Source organism: Typha latifolia, chromosome 1 (genome assembly GCF_019914945.1).
Source record: "Typha latifolia isolate L0001 chromosome 1, TyphaL0001v2, whole genome shotgun sequence".
In the NCBI taxonomy this organism is placed as follows: Eukaryota; Viridiplantae; Streptophyta; class Magnoliopsida; order Poales; family Typhaceae; genus Typha; species Typha latifolia.
Window position 1 is genome coordinate 16,935,655 of NC_133086.1, and position 16,977 is coordinate 16,952,631.

Genomic DNA, 16,977 nt, shown 5'->3' on the forward strand with positions numbered 1-16,977 from the left:
AATATTTAATATATAAAAGAATCAAAATGCCCATATAATTTAAACCAATTAGTCAGACTGGATCTTCTTTCTTTGTTATCAAATCCCTATTTATTTATTTTTTTTTGTAAAATCTGACATCCCGAGAAGAGAAGCTAATGGGTAAAAAGGTTAAAATTTTGACAATTTTGATGTATATTGTCTTTTACCCTTCGTTAGTCTTAATAAAAAAAACCATCAGTTGCACATTAGTTGTCTGTCACAACTTGAGAGATAGTACAATGTACAGCTTACTGTTAAGAGAATTGTATGTCAATCAAAACATCTATCTTCCCAACCTAAGGAAGATTTATTGACCAAAGAACTTGTTCTAAAAGTAGAGAAGCTCCAATGCTTTTCTTTTTCTTTGAGAGAGATGACATTCGAACGTAATATATATTTGGTATCAGCTCCGAAGAAAAATTATCTGCACATGCGTCTGCGCTGACAAATTCCGTGCTCTTAACTTGAATGAAAGTATCACAGTATTTATCCATATGCATGGTCTCTTAGCCATTGCTAGACTGAGTTGTGACCCTCGGATACATGAGAGTGAAATGATGTATCATTTAGATTCAACGTCTCATTTGTTATCTGAACTACCTTTTATAATATAAGTGAAGATCCCATAAGAATATACTTTACGAGGATCTTGGAGGAAGAAATGTCGTACCACGTTTGGAACTCTTTCTACTGGAAAGAAACTTGGCATCTCTTTTAGGTTTGATGCTCACCATAGGTACTCAGGTCAGCATGTGTCTCCTTGTATCGTTTGAGCAAGTATGTTGCACAAGTTACAGGAGGAAACCTGATCAAAATGGTAAGTCAGCAAATAGTAAATGCATATGATAACATGATATAGAGAACTAAGCAGGGCAAACTCTTTCAAGTGAACCATCGATGTAAACAGTATGTGGGTGCATAATGCAAGTGAAATATAATTGGTCTGGGTTGTCTTTCCCAGCAATAAGAAGGTTTCGGCTGAAAATATTCTAGTGAAACTTACTTTGGAGGGTTGGCTTCAGATTTGCAGGACGGCAAGCACTCCACTAGACACTCATGGCTTGGCTCCACAAAATATGCAATCTGCTCCAATAAGATAGACAAATGAATACATCACATTCAATCTTGTCCAGAAGTAAACACTAATATACTTGTGAAAGTTATACCTAAAGAGTTATTATAGGTAAGGTCTAAATGATCTCATTTGTAGTGCTAATTTCCATCATTTAAGTTATGCATGATCAATTTGTTCATTTAAGTTCCGCAGAGAAATGGTTTTCAACTGTTACATTGATTTTTCTCCCTCTTTCCTAGATAGGTCGTTCCATTTGCAATAAAAAATAAGGCTTATATAGGATTTGAGGGCAAAAGCAGATAATAATGCAGTCAGCAGAAATGACCAGCTGAGGCCTTGTGATAATACATGTTATACTGATCCAGGAATGCCAGATATAACTTCGCATTGCGAAAAAGAAGGTGCTGAAATCTACTAAATTATCTGCTCAGCTGGAGTGATTCAGCAATTGGAACGAATATGAAGACAACAAAACTGATTGGACTATTACAGAGATGATGTAGAATTTTTTTAAGAACTTACAGAATAGCGTTCTCGTCCAGCCAAAACTACTTGATGCAAGGTTGACCTACAAATATAAAAGCAATCTTATAAACAATTTATGCATGCATTGATACAAATCTTTTAAAAAATGCTAAAAGGAAATAAGCTAGATAACCGACATGGTAAAGTTGTTTCACTCATTTTCTGAATGGTTTTCCATGCAATGTTATATTCACATTTATTTTCTAGTCTTCTATTAATTGCAAGATGCTCGACAATTAGTCAGTGCGTCATTGGAAAAAAACTTATAAAAAACCACTGATATTTTTAACAACAAATTCTTGTAGAAGTCATAAATGAAAAAAGGAAACATTTATGACTTCTCAAAAGAAGCTGACGAGTGACAAAGGCTCAATCACTAGCATAAGTGACTTGGCATCCCATCGTATAATAACAGCAGTTGTAGGTTCATATCTCACCTTAGACATTAAGGGTAGTTTATCCACCATATACATCAGATTAAGTGTCCCTTTATCTAGCCATTAATTAGCTTATGAACCCATGATTTATTTAAAAAAGAAAAGAAGCTGACATAAGTATCTCAATAACAACCTGCAAACCTCAATGGAATGACAAACAACTTGTATCTGAAATCCAGTACAATACCACCCATTAAAGGAAGATGATTACTTGAAAATGCAATTGCTCCAACGCTCAAGCATATCGCCAAGATTGACAATGAATGCTCTGCAAGGCAGAGCAACAAGAATTTCAAGCAACATGAATATACTTTCCAATAAAAATAGTTCAGACTTACAAGAGCTGTACAATGTACAAAAAGAAATTAAAAGAAGGATAATATTCATATGTATCCAAAAGGAAAGATAATATCATAAATTCATAATATGATAATACCCTTTAACAACCTGAAAGATTGATAGTAAAGAGCTGTACAATGTACAAGATACATCCTATTACTGAACAAACCTCAAAATAATGAGCTCAAATGCATAGATTTCTACAATGTGCAGCAGGCGTTGAAATCTTTGCACATTGCTTCTCTACATTCTTTCATCATTTTAAGGTCCAAATTATAGTGCCCAATTAAAAGGAAAAAAGAAAACCATCTATTACATTTTAACATACCCTGCAGTTGAATGCCTGTCATACATCAACCTTGCAAAAACTCACAGAATTGAAGGTTGCCTTATTGATCCATGCTAAGCTTGTTTCATCCAATATAGGTATAGTATCGGACGACACTCAATATGTGTGGCTCGAGACCATTATATAAAATCAAAAAGATCTAAAATGATAAATCTAGCTTAATTTTGCTAGATTTATTATTTGTAGGAGTTATATTATATAAATCTATGAGTTATTTTATATAAATCTAGTATGTTGATGCTACATCTATGAAAAATACTTCAAAATATAGAAATCAAAGGAAAAATCTGATTTCCCCCAAATATTTAAAAAAATTCAAAATTGGGTCAATATCAGTGTAGAAACATATTAAACTCAATGGTAGAAACATATTAGACTCGATTATGGCCTGTGCCAATGAAGAATCACCACCAGATACGGACTTTAGGCCGTGTTGAACAAATTATACTTACCCATTAAGGGTTAACCAAAGAGACCCATTAAGGATGCTTTGGGCCTTTCGCAGCCACTTTACTAAAAATAGAGATTGAGGTGAAATGATAGAGTGGAGAAAGCAAGGAGATTAAGGAGGAATGTAAGATTTCTTCTTCAAATCCCAACAAAAGAATTAACTTTTATTTCATTCTTTTAAGTATTTTCTTTGTTTTACACTTAAAAAATTAATTTGGAGGATATGAATGATAGATCTAGCTCAATATTATTAAAAATGACCCTTCACTTCCATTCATTCTTTTTCAAAACGCGTCCAATTTATGATTTTGTGTAACACTTATCTCTATATACACAATACTTGTTTATAGATAACAATGCCTGCTTATAGGTACACAATGTCTGATTGTAGGTAAGCAATATTGTTGGTACACAAGCAATCTTGCTTATAGGAATACAGTGCCTATCTATAGGTACACAATGTCTGCTTGTAGGCAGGAAATGCAGGTTTTTAGGTACAAAATGATAAGTTTTGCCATTTGGTCTTATCAAGGGTAAAATGGTAAATTTACTTCGGGCCTAAGCTCATCCCAAACTAGGATAAAAAATTCTAAAATAGGCTCTAAATCATATATTCAAACTAAAAATATGTAATAAGTGACTTTTTAGGGATATAAGACTAAAGAAATATTAGAGGTGTGGCATGCAATGTCAATGCATGCCACTAGCATGCAAAGGAGTGCCAAGCCAGCATGCCTAGTGTTGACTGACACATGTTGTGTCGACTGAGTATTGGCATGACAATTCTTGGTTAGATTAATTCCATATCAGTTGATTTGTATCCAAAATTTATAATTTTGAACTAAATTTTCAGCATAATTAAAATTTATTTAATAATAATATTTTTTTTGTAAATTACTATTGATTACTGATATATTTTGTACAAGTAGATCATTGGCAACATTATTTAGAGATAAAAACTCTAATGCATGCTTTAATACGTATATAAAAACTAAAAATATGCAAAGAGATATTAGAGGCGTGTCAATGACACACTGGCATGTTGGGCATGCTGCGGCATGCCACTGACATGACAATCCTTGCATGGAATCATGGTAATAGCTCATATGATGTGAAAATACTACTGATTGTCTATCTAGATAAGTGCACTCTAAGCTTCTGTTATTTACTTCTCATGTTTCCTTTAATTAAAAAACAAAGAAATTCAAGAAGCAAATTCTGCGAAAAGGAGGGGATATTCTGATTTATGTACTGGATATCTATTATAATATTATTCATAGAATTTGTATAATGCAAAACCATACATAGTACAACTTCCAATTTTTGCTTTTCCCATTTTTTGTACTTGAACTATTACACATCTAATAGCATCAATCAAATGCAAAATGTTACAACTTCATTTGCAAAGATCAGTAATGATTATCCTAGGTGGTATATAAAAGATGGCCCTCCTGTTAAGATATCTTTTCCAGCTATAATATGGAAGAAGTATATACATGAGGTATATGTATCTAAGGACAACTTATGTAGCCTGACCAATGAGATAAGTGGCACGAAACAAGATCCTTAATATGTTTTTTCAAGTTCAATGCTTCTTTATTCATGCTCAAAGGGGCCTAGCTCATTATTCAGTGCACTGCTTGTGCTCTTATTAATGACATCCTCTGCTTGTGTCCTAGCTAACACAAGCAAAGACTGATGTGGTTTTCCAACTTCTTTCTTTCATCTCCTTTTCTCTCCCATTTCTTCTGCCATCCGTCAGAATACTCAGATTCCCATGAAAGGAAACAGTACATAGGTCAACGAGTTAAACAATATAACAGAAGACAAATTGAGCAACAAGTGACCCATTATCAGTAGTATGAAGACAGCAGTGTAAATGGCAGCGTTAAAAATGTGACACAGTACATAAAATTGCCCCTTTTGGATAATTTTTCAATAGAGAGAAATAGTACGATAATATCAACAATATATAGTCAGATATTTGATCGATTAATATATGCTACAAATATTCTAGCACAATCAAAAATAGGAGAAGGAAATAGCTACGGACTAAGAAAAAGAAATGCATACTAAACAAACTCACCCTTTTAATGGTGCTATGTTTTCCCATACTTGAGTTTGGGCGCTTTTGTCTTTGCATATCTACGCCAAAAGAAGTAGGTATTGGGTTCATGAAAATACTCCACTATAGAGGAGGAAGTTTGACATGTAATCAGTTTTTTTTTCTTTCAACTTCTTACTTGGAGGCCTACAACATCATCAGTTGCTAGGAGAGTGATCAAGCCATAATCAGAATGTGCCCCAGCTCCATACACTCCTTTTGCAGGATTTGAAACCTTACCTGATAAAAAGGGCAGAAATCTACGATAGTATTATAACAATCAATCTTTCTGAACATCAGAAGACAAAGGCATGACCTGTAACTAAGTCTTACACCTTCGTAGTGTAGGAGCCTCAAAGTTGCAATGGGTTTCCCAAGCATTTCTGGCTTATCAAAGAAACTGACATCTAGGTTGAGTGCAAGAGCTATGATTCTAGAAACGGCCTGTGCTACCCTCCTGTAAACTTGTAAAAATTGAGGGAAGATAGAAAATTAAATGCCTATGCATACTTACTCTTAACTCAATCAAACAACAAACAATTACCCAAATATGTCACATTATACATCTGCAAATTTTATTAGCCAATCTACATGATAAAGCCTAAGTAAATGTACCTAAAGATATAGGAATAAACAAAGGAATGACTTTGTACATCAACTGTACACACATCAAGGTACTAGTTCTACTTGTTTCCACAGATACAAAAATTTGAGATGTTACATCCCCTCTGTCGGCTTAACCTTTCAATTAACCGAATGACAGCATAGACATTTCACATTTGTAACAGCAAGATGCATAATAATGTTAAAGAAGAGTAGCAAAATAATTTTTATTTTCTTAATTAAGTGCAAAAGAACAAGACAACTTACAATGCCTCATTGTGATATTGCTCCATCACCTCCCTCCATCTGGGTAATCGATCTTAATAGGCAAAAGCAAGATCAAATTATAAAGGACAAAGATACAAGTATGTCACACTCAGTGTATCATGCTTATGAAAGCAAATATCCAAACCAAATAGAAATTGTTTTGAGATATCACGGAAAACGTATATATGCACAAAGCTTAATTTACTTTAATAAAACATAAATGAGAGAAGATGGGGAGGAGCACTTTTCTGTGTCTTTTGGCAGATAACATTAACCCTCTAACACTATAACATTGGTCAACCCTCTAACTACACCTTAATGTAGTATGCACCAAGCAAGCAGGATTCTTCAACTTGAAATTTAGTGGGAAGAGAAATATAAGCCGGAAAAATTAACATCCACAGTCAACTTTAAAGAGATAAATAGCTGACTTATCCTGGGTGAGAAATAAAATGACATCATATAGTCATAATCCAAAATTTGGAGTTAAATACTAATAATCGGACATCATATCAAATGTTAGTGAAAATACATGACAATATAATTCACTATAATGATGTAAATAAAAGGTTTCTAACTTGCTTCAAATTTCATAATCTTGGAAAAGAGTATATCTGAAAGACTTGATTAATTTACCTCTGGAAGGCCACTGATTTGGTCCATAAAATTGTTTATGTGCTTCTGGATCATCTTCAGGTAGCTCAATACCAATATAATATCCTTCCTTGTAGTCACCTAGGAACGAAATTATCTTCAAAACAGTGTAACATCATACATCAACCTAGGAAATAAAGCTAATGGAGATTACATAAATTATGAAGGAAATTCATAGTTCAGCATGAGCTAATGCCAATGTGCATGCATGCAAGTCAAATACAGAAATATGAAGTCTACTCTACAGCTGTGATTCATCATCAAGCATGTTTCAAAGACATACCATTGACTTGATTATCCGGATCAAGAATCTCATCAAGAATAGGGGTATAACCTCGATTTTTCTTATTCCTCAGAAGCTTCATCTTTTCATTTATAGGCAGATCAAAAAATTTCTTACTTTGGGCGAAAACCTCATCCATGAACTCCTGATTTATTCCATGATTAACCACATAAAAGAATCCTGAATCCAGACATGCCTGCAGCAGAATGAATAAAGAAAATGCATTTTAAAATAAAACCACAGAGCATGAACTTCTTTCACAGTAAGGGAGGAAAAAAAAGCAAAAAAGCTGCAAGAATTTGACAATTGAGATCATAAAAGAATATAGGACTCAGTTACATAGAGAATGTGCAAAAACACTGCCTTCAATTAATTGCAATAAATAAAGAAATAAAAAAAAGATTATTGAGTATTTGGATGATAACGTGTGAAATAGATTACATAGAGAACGTGTAAGAACACCTGCATATTCTTTGGATTTCTCCTAGATCAAATGAACAGAAATATATGAACTACAGGCACTATATAATATCGTTGGTCATATTCAAATTAAGACCTCAAACTTCAGACCCCTCAAATTAGCCATCTTGGCTATAGAAAGACAACATAAGTGAATAGGAGAAAGAAGAGAACTAAGGTTCCCTGATACCTTAATCCCATCTTATCATCGTTCATATAAGTTTCCGCCCCTCTTGGCTTTTACTCTTTTTTTCTCTCAAATGTAGTAACTTCTGAGTTCTGAGAGCGGCATAGCCTTTTAGTTTATTTTTGTGGGTACTTAAAGCCTCCAACATGTGTGCAACTGAGTGGCATATTGAGGTATACCACTGTCATTCTATCTATCAATATATTTTTCCTACTTAACTTACTAACCATTCAAACTCTAGTTTATAATTAAAATCATAAACAACTACATGCCAATTTTTAACAAAGACCATATAATACAAGTAGAACTTGAGATTCAATAATTAAAATCAAACGAGCTTGATGAAACTCATTATTATTCGATTTCCCAACAGCAAGAGAGCAACTCAACTCTTCCAATAAACAAGAATAAAGAAAAGGAAAAAAAAACGATATTATAACCACGAGCTGGAACAGGATTATTCGAACAAATCAAATAAGAGAACGAACGAAGAGACGAACTCGAATTAGTTAGAAATAAAGAGACAAAAGTAGAGGGATCGGAAGAGGAGCGACCTGCTTGAGAACCGCAACCGATTTGCCGATGTCGGGGTCGGCGAGATCGATGCAATTTAGCGTAGTACTCGAATTCGCCATCTCTCTCTCTCTCTCTCTCTCTCTCGTTCGCTTATTTGTGTATCCGATAGAAGGCGGTGACCAGGAGTGACGAGAAATTTCATTACAAAAGGGAGATCTAAAAACCTAATTTTATAAATAATTCCATTTTTATTCTTAAAATATGTTTATTTTTCTGGTTCTTCCGGTTGTCAACTTGTCATCCATACTTAGATGGTTCTAAATACAAGGATAAGTTGATATTTATATATATACACCTCTATAGTTGATATTTATGTATATACCCCTTAGAACACTACATGTTTATTACATGAAGACCTTTGAAAGGATATCAATAAGAATTAACTAACACTTAAATTTTCATCCAGTTAATAGAAGAAGGAAAAAAGAAAAAAAAAATACTCTTAGTATCTTTTGCATATATTACTCTTAATTAAGTGTATCTTTTAGGGTATACAAAAAAAAAGGAGCTTTTGAGGTGAATGGATGCCTATTTAGATAGACAGGAGATTTCTCTCGGGTGCTAATGAAGAATCTAACTATCGCTAAAAGTAAAATAGATAAAATATAGAGTGTAATTTATAAAATTTCTTATAACAAAAAATATTTTTTATGTAAAAATTGATAAATTTTTTATGCTCTAAAGTTAAAAAAGAGATAATATTTTAATTATTTAGTATTTTAGTGGCAATATGATAGTTTAAAGAATGTGACGACAATAATGAAATTGAAAGTTTTATTAAAATTTTTTTTTAATATAATGATGGTAGGAATAATGGCAACTCTAATTTATCCTATATATCTATGTTGCAATATCTTTACTAATTGCATTACCCTAAGTCACTAACTTCTTACTATCATATCGATCAGATGATGATAAACAATTATGACTTATAGAATATTCTCCTATATATCATTATTAAGGTAGGCAGGGGATGCTTGTCACCTGTCTCTCCAAAATGTTGAAAAGTAAAAGAGATTTGCTTGTAGTAAACGATTTGACTTTGTTCTTAGTGTTAAAACTATTTGCACACTAACACCTTCCTTCCTGATGAAGTATACTTGGGAAAAGCTACCTCTGTGTGTGCTTTTGTCGATTTAAGGGAAGTCTTCGTCGTGCGTTCGTGCGTCCATCAGATTAAAGTTGATTTAACTAATATACGATGTAATATATAAACATTATGAGTAGATTTTATTTTTTTTAATAGTAGACCGACATAGATACCTCATTTTTCGCTTCTCCTCTCTCTCATAAGGAATCTCTGTCATGCACAGTCGTCATCGGAATTTTTTTTTCTCTCATTGTGTGGTTTTTCTTCTCTGTCTCATTCACCTCTCTTTTCTCCTCTTTTTATGACTTCTTCTTATGTTGCCAATGAAGTCCAACTACGAGTGGGTGCCTTCTATTTCAGCCCTTATCATCTTTTTTCAGTTTTCTACCCTTTGTGTTGCCGCGTCTTACCATTGCTATCACACTTTGTCATCGTTATTACTGTGTCATTGCCATTGCTACTACTTCTCCTCCCTTCCACCGAGATATGTGAGGTTAATCTTTTCCTCCCCCCATTTCTCTCTATTTGGCATGATTGACCTACCTTGCACGGCTTACTCCTTTGCTGGAGTGATCCGACCGGTGGATACGAGTTGGAGATGGCCCTCTTGACATTCCACTCATAGGCCTTATTGAGGTAATTGAGATTGTAGCGGTGAAAGCCGACATATGTGAGTGGCGCTAGGGCGGGTTGGGTTTAGTTATAGAGAGATTTATTAGATTTAATTTTTTTTGCCAATGCCACCTTGAGCGGCACATTGTTAGATCTTTAGCTTGGATTGTAGTGTTATACTATTTTTCAAAACTTTAGAAAGAGTATTTTTTTTATTATTATTTTGTTGTAGAGTTGTGAGATTGTGTTTTCTGTTGTATTGTGATAGAATTATAAACTCACTTTAAGCTTTTTACCCATGTGAATTAACTAGGGTCGTACTTTTTTGTTGTATATCATTATCCGCCCTCAAATTTAATATTTTATTTTTCTTATTATGCTGTCTATTATTGCACCTAAGCAGAACTTATTATGCTGTCTATTATTGCAGCTAAGCAGAAATTTTGTGTTAAATAACCATCATGCTATGCCCCCTCTTAATTTGTGTACGAGACCATTATTAGTGCATTAATAAATCTTTATGCCTATGAGCTTTTCCTAAATAAAAATATAATCAAAATACTAAATGCATTTTTGAGACTTCACAAAATTTCCTATCAAATATCAAATCTCAATAGACTACATGGCCTAACTACCACTACAGTGGTCGCCTATAACAGTATTTTTTTGGTTGTTGTTGATATATTATGAACTTGTGGCTAATAATAAAAATAAATACAAAAGAATCAACTCTTAAAAAAAAAGAAAAAGAAAATCACAAAAAGCCCAAACTATTCGCATATATTTTCAAATAAAAAAAATCTACTAAATATTAATTTTCAGCTAACATTTTAATAAATATTAACTTTAAATGTCAACAGGGAATTGAACCCACCACCTCTATCTCTATGAGAAGGGGGCTTGAATTCTGTACATCTCAAGGTTTTGGGCAGTATGATGTGTCGAACCAAATGCTGCCAAATACCGACTGCAATGACTTCCAGCATACCAGACTGCAGGCAATCAACTTCCCACTAAAAAATCCTCTCAGGGCCCGAGTCCGGGGCAGCCGTTTCTATTCGCCAAACTCCTTTACCCACCTAATCCACGTGGTTCACAACGACGTGTGTCGATTAGCTACTTAAACGTGTACTCGGTTCACTGCTCAAGATTTTTCTTAGCCAACCAAACCCAGTTTTCGAGAAAATCCAACTTATTAATGTTCTTATCCAGATTCCGGAGGATAGCATATCAGCACCAACTACATCTATAAATGTTTGAGGGAAGGGGGGGAGGGGTATTTAGGTAATCTTGATGTTCTACAACTACATGCAAAAGCTGCCAGCATGGCTTTCCACGTGGACTCGTCGCCACGAAGTAACGCCGTTACGGGCGCCTAGGCCTCGTCTGCATCACGCTTTTCCGTTTCGAAGTTTAAAGGTAGACGATTGATTACATGCTACCCGGGTTGCAAAGATTTTCTGCGACCGATCTACTTGTTGTTCTGTAAATATACAGAGTATTTCGACTGTAGGAAATTCCTAAGGCCGAGAACGCATAACATCTGCATCTTTTTCTTGTGTAACGCCGGACACAGCCAGGTCATCCTCGTAATTTGGTTGCGGGATGTAAATTTGAGCAATGTAAAGGGCAAATAAATAATTTAGGCATTTTAAGATTCGTAAGCTTTTTTGTAATTAATTGTAAAAAGGTGTCGGATTGCTCTAACCTTGTCAATACATAGACCGCACAGCACAAGCATACACCATCCGAGTTCTCTACTTCCATATGTCGTCGCATGCTCGGGGGATGTGAGTACGGCGGCGGTGACGACGAGATGACGAGGCGGTGTTCGAACTGCAGCAACAACGGACACAACGCACGGACGTGTCCGGCGCGGGCGGGGGGAGTGAGACTGTTCGGTGTTCGGCTCACCGAGGGCGTGGGGCCCATGAAGAAGAGCGCAAGCATGAGTTGCCTCTCCTCTTCCTCCTCCGCCGGCGCCGCCGGAACCGGAGAATCCGGCGATGGAGAGGGAGGCTATGCCTCCGATGACCCCGCGCGTTCCTCCTGCTCGATGAATTGCCGCAATGAGCGGAAGAAAGGTCAGACATTTGTCACCTTTCCGTTCTCATTCCTCTTCAGTTTTTTCTTTCTTTTTTTGCTTGAATTTCCTTTTCCTATTTTTGGGTAAAGTCGTTTCCTCTGTTTTAACTCGTTGTTGGTATTGTTTGTGTGTCTTTGGTTTTTTGTGATATTCCTTCTGTTCAATTCCTCTATGAAGATTTTTGAGCTAAAATTTTGGATTTTTGTGCTAAAATAGTTTCCTTCTCTTTAATTCGTCGGTGGCATTATTTGCCTGCCTCTACTTATTTTGCTTCCCCTGTAACGGTGTACTCCTTTTGAAGTTGATTTTTTTGCTTTCAATCTTGAGCGGCATTAAGATTCCGACTTCTTTTCGTATTTTGAATGGAAATTTCGGTGAGCAGTTTATTCACTAAAATCCGTTTTGTTAGCTGAATTCTAAGAATAAAAATCCGTTTCGTAGTTTTGCTTTTTCCCTTCATCTCGTAGTCATTTAATTGGTGGCGTTTTGCTTTAAAGACGTGCTGCCTAGTAAATAAAGATTTTGTTTCTACCCATTCGCATTTGTTATCTTTTATTACTATCAATTTTTTTTTTAAAATATAGAAATTAGCCCTTCCGTCTGCCGGATATTTGAGTCATATATTAATGGCTAGCTAAAACCTTAGAAGATATCCCTCCATACTTATGCTATCCAGGGCGTTTACTTAAATTTTATATGCATTTCTACGTGAAAGCAATGGGTGATGGTACTGCCCTTAAAATATGGTAGGACTTTTGATTTGAGCTGATCAACGTAGGAAGTTGCCAAAAGTTTGTCAGTTGACGGCAAAATGGCAATCAATGGGGCATCATATGCTTCCAATTGATATATGTTTGTTAATATGGTGCAATAACAGGCGTGACATTTTGTAGCTGAATTGCTTATGTAGGTAAGCGTTATCTTGCTGGTCCATTTTTAATTTTTGGATTTCTGTTTTACATATAACCCCTGCAGCGTTAATTGTCGATTAGCCCACACTATATTCGTATTTGCATACCACTCCCTTAATCATTTGCCTTGCAAATATACCTCAGATCAATTATCTGAAGATAAGTGAGAAATGTTTGCACCTAGAGAATAACACTATATGACAATGTTAATGAATGAACAAATGAATGGAGGAGAAATGTTCCTTTGGATTTTGTTCCAGGAGTGATCAATGGCTCCAATTTGTTTCTCTTGTTTTACAAAGTTGGAGGTAAATTGTCCATAATTTTCAAGTTCCAACTGCAAGTGCACCAGTGTTAGCTATGGAGGAAATTCGACTGGGCATGAACACAGGTTCTGAAAATGTTAAAAGACATTATTGTAGACTAAGTAGTTGAGGTTGGATGCAACTTAGCTTCCTTGAAACAAGGGCCACCTGTGAATTCTTGTTTGCTTGTTTTTGTGTCTTGATTTCTTTTGTTTGTTTCTGAAATCTTTTTCCCTGCTGTCCATTTAATAGGTCCCACTTAATTATTGTTTGTTTCCCTTATTTATCTTCCCCCAATTAATTCATCATTCTCTACAGTATTGATATAAGCATTTGGTACGTCCAGATTGTGTGAATTTTCAGGATCAGATGATGACATTAATTTGATAAAAATCGAAATATTTCCATCATGAAATCAGATTTATGTAAACATTGGAAACCATTGCTATCCCTCCTAGTTGTTAGTCTATGCAAAGTGTTAAGATCTGATGATAACACTAAGTTTTAGTTAACTTAATGATTACTTCATGTTGAATCAATTGCTTGAATAGTAGAAACTTTGTTCTTTATCTTTCCGAAGATGCTTTGTTTTGAAAACCTGGGGAGGTCCATCTTCAAGAGTTTTGGATATTTTTAGCGTACCATACTATCATATAGCAATCTAGTGGGTGATAACTGTTCTACATCCATTTTTGTTAGAGGAAGAGGGTATGCCTGTTTGCATGATAACCATGTCAATATGTAACTGGTGAACACTTTTGTTTCTTTCACAACTCCAGGCACTCCATGGACTGAAGAAGAACACCGAATGTTTTTACTGGGTCTGCAGAAGCTGGGAAAAGGCGACTGGCGCGGGATAGCTCGAAATTTTGTCGTGTCAAGGACATCAACTCAGGTTGCCAGCCATGCCCAGAAGTACTTCATTCGACAGACAAGTGCAGCAAGGCGGAAGAGGCGGTCAAGCTTGTTTGACATGGCCCCTGAAATGGTATGATTCCTTGGCTTCTACTTTCTCATTCATATAGCCTTTCCTCTTGCTTTGATATACTAACTATGCCTCCATTGTTCTATTGCCCTTTCTTGCATTTCACAGCCAATGTGCCATATTCAGGTTCTCGAAGAACAGTTCTTGCTCAACTCTCCTCCTAGCATGGCCAAAAGTTCATATCAGTTGCCATCGTTACATCTTAATCAAGATAAAGGATCTGGGTTTGCTCCGTCTCCACCAGGTAACCATCCTCTAGTACAAAACGAAAACATCCCATATAACAATAAACCGGTGCAGATGGTGCCAGCTGCGTTCTGCCCTGCCTTCGTTCCAGTTCCATTACATTTCTGGCCTCCAAATCTTGCTACTCCTGCAAAAGAAATAGAGACAGAGGAGACTAATCATGAGATCCTAAAGCCAATTCCGGTCATCCTGAAGGAGCCTGGTGATGTAGATCAGGTCATGGGTATGTCGAAGCTCCGAATTGGTGAGTGTGCTTCCAGCTGCATGAAGCCATCTGCTCTTTCCCTTAAACTTCTTGGTTCCGCCACTTCCAGGCAGTCAGCCTTTCACCAGAATCCATCAGCAACCAGGTCAGATCTGAGCAAGAGTAACAGCAATGCAATCCATGCAGTATGAGCAAACATATAGTGGCTTTTGGGGGGCTCATTCCTCAGTATGTACTTGTTCCTCTGATCTAAACTCCCTTTTTAATATTTGCAAGCCTTCAAAAAGTCATTTTGGTAGCCTTTGCAAGCTTTAGATGTGATGTAATAATAATTCGTGTTGTATTTTATGTTCTTTCCTAACAGTTAAACTGGACACTGTCAAATAATTAATCTCTCTTCCTAGTGGTTAATAGCTCAAAACTGTTATGCTATGATACAAGTTTATCATCATGCTTAAGCTGCTTCTTCTTATACAGCAGAAATCACACGTGCTTTTGTGAAACCTTTGGTCATTAGAATTAAGTTTTTATTTAAACCATAATTGCCACTAAAATTTTCAAATCTGAAATATTATAATTGCAACTAAATTTTTTTGACTCTTTCATACCATTATGGTTTGTTTTTTATGAGACATTCCTAACAGATTATTGTTAAAGTAGATAAGTACATTTAAATGATCAAAGCATAATTCTATTTTGAAGATTAAAGCATAAATATTTATTAACAATTTTTATCTTGTATACAAAAGATATATTTTCTTGTACTATGATATTAGGTAAAAAGTATTAGATATCTTTTGAATTATTTAAAATAATCCAATTCTAGTTTTAACCATGATTAGTTAAATTTAACTAAATAAACAATATTTTTGAGAGAGCACAAATATCTCTATGGTCATTATGATATTTAGAAAGTTTTAGTGGCAATCATGTAAAAATGTCAAGAATAAATTGCAGAAAGTTACTTTTGTGACATATTCTATAGACATCAATAGAAACTACCGTACCCCACTACCACTACACCCTCCATTCTTATCTGCCGATCAAAGCCAAACCACCTACTAACTCAAGTCACCTGTTTGTTATTACTAGTGAAGCTTGTGGCTGGCATTAAGAGGACACTTGCACTTTCCAGACTAGTGAAGAAGAGCAACACTAGCTCCCATGATCCCGATTCTATTCGCCATGGGGTTCTTGCTGTGCCCCTTCGTCCTCCTCGTCCCCCCAAGCAGGAATCTCTCCCTCTTCCTCCTCGAGCTTCGCGGCCTCCTCACCTCCGCGCACCGCCGCCTCCAGGTGGAGTTTGCATATCTCCGGACTCATCCACAAGCTTTCTTTTGATTTTGACTGGTGTTAACTTTGCTTTCGTTTGAGATCTCCCCCTCTTATAGTAGCCATATGGCATGAGACTTTTTTCTTTCACGTAAAAGAGTGTCATGATACTTTTACTATGCTAGCAACAGTGATAGAGTTACAATTTCAAACCAAGGGTATTATTATTACGGTGGGATTAACGAATATTTTTCTGCAACGTTAATACCACCGTTTACATGAATTAAAGAAACACCATTGACGACGATCTAATAACGTTTAGGAAAGCATTTTGAAATATAGGTCACAAATTGCAGTGCTATAAATTTTTCTAATATAGACAACAAACTGAAATAATCTAAACCACGAGAACCTAGTAAAAATACTAGTTACAAACATTGTAGTTGGTTCACGTTACAAGATAATTATAAGCTGAAAAAAGAACCAAAAGACTACAGTTATCTTAAAATATGTCAACCAAGAAGCACTACAATGGAAAAGGGTTGGCAAATTCTGGCAACTTGAGGTTTGATTTTGAAGGCACAATCCAGACAGATGAAATGATCCTCATAGATGTCAAAACTACACCATATATGGAGAGATAAAGCACCAAGGAAACGATAATTGCTAAGATAACATCATCTTTAAAAATAGATAAAGGTTAGGCAATATAAACCAGCAAGCCTTTTAACCTAGATATAGATTCTAGAATGTAAGAACTGGAAAAAAGAAAGGAATAATATGGATGGTTCTATCATCACAAAGGCAGCATCTTTATCAAATTATGAGACTTCCTCGTGATAATATAAAAAAAAAAATTAAGACATGGCAGGATTCTGACAAAAAGCAAATAACAGAAGCTATTGAGTGCTTCTGTAAAGTGCACATGACATCTAA

The 16,977-nt window shown here is 35.4% G+C and overlaps 2 protein-coding genes across 3 annotated transcripts; one reads left to right on the forward strand and one right to left on the reverse strand.

The window, feature by feature from the left end:
* Nucleotides 1–253: 253 nt before the first annotated feature.
* Nucleotides 254–8,560, reverse strand: LOC140790813 (azadirone synthase LFS-like). Of its 2 annotated transcripts, XM_073141103.1 has the most exons (12): nt 8,308–8,560; nt 7,108–7,303; nt 6,807–6,905; nt 6,171–6,222; nt 5,636–5,757; nt 5,440–5,540; nt 5,283–5,341; nt 2,270–2,326; nt 1,619–1,664; nt 1,025–1,104; nt 692–826; nt 254–612 (listed from the first exon to the last, which is right to left on the reverse strand). In XM_073141103.1, exons 1-11 carry the CDS (start codon nt 8,386–8,388, stop codon nt 736–738), a joined length of 984 nt encoding a protein of 327 aa, XP_072997204.1. In that variant the 5' UTR covers nt 8,389–8,560; the 3' UTR covers nt 254–612; nt 692–735. The 2 variants fall into 2 exon arrangements, with proteins under 2 accessions (XP_072997204.1, XP_072997197.1); XM_073141096.1 differs by having other exon boundaries at nt 254–826.
* A 3,133-nt stretch (nt 8,561–11,693) lies between these two features.
* Nucleotides 11,694–15,190, forward strand: LOC140790833 (transcription factor MYBS3-like). The gene is made up of 3 exons (XM_073141126.1): nt 11,694–12,115; nt 14,113–14,321; nt 14,427–15,190. The coding sequence occupies exons 1-3, from the start codon at nt 11,809–11,811 to the stop codon at nt 14,958–14,960; spliced, it is 1,050 nt and encodes a 349-aa protein (XP_072997227.1). The 5' UTR covers nt 11,694–11,808; the 3' UTR covers nt 14,961–15,190.
* Nucleotides 15,191–16,977: the final 1,787 nt, after the last annotated feature.

Bases quoted from the DNA above. Each gene is read 5' to 3' on its own strand.
- LOC140790833 (XM_073141126.1), top strand. From the start codon at position 11,809: ATGCTCGGGGGATGTGAGTACGGCGGCGGTGACGACGAGATGACGAGG. The intron at 12,116-14,112 runs GTCAGACATTTG...TCACAACTCCAG, and splicing joins CCGCAATGAGCGGAAGAAAG to GCACTCCATGGACTGAAGAA. The intron at 14,322-14,426 runs GTATGATTCCTT...TGCATTTCACAG, and splicing joins TTGACATGGCCCCTGAAATG to CCAATGTGCCATATTCAGGT.
- LOC140790813 (XM_073141103.1), bottom strand. From the start codon at position 8,388: ATGGCGAATTCGAGTACTACGCTAAATTGCATCGATCTCGCCGACCCC. The intron at 6,223-6,806 runs GTAAATTAATCA...TTGCCTATTAAG, and splicing joins AAATCAGTGGCCTTCCAGAG to ATCGATTACCCAGATGGAGG. The intron at 5,758-6,170 runs GTAAGTTGTCTT...ACAAGTTTACAG, and splicing joins CAATATCACAATGAGGCATT to GAGGGTAGCACAGGCCGTTT.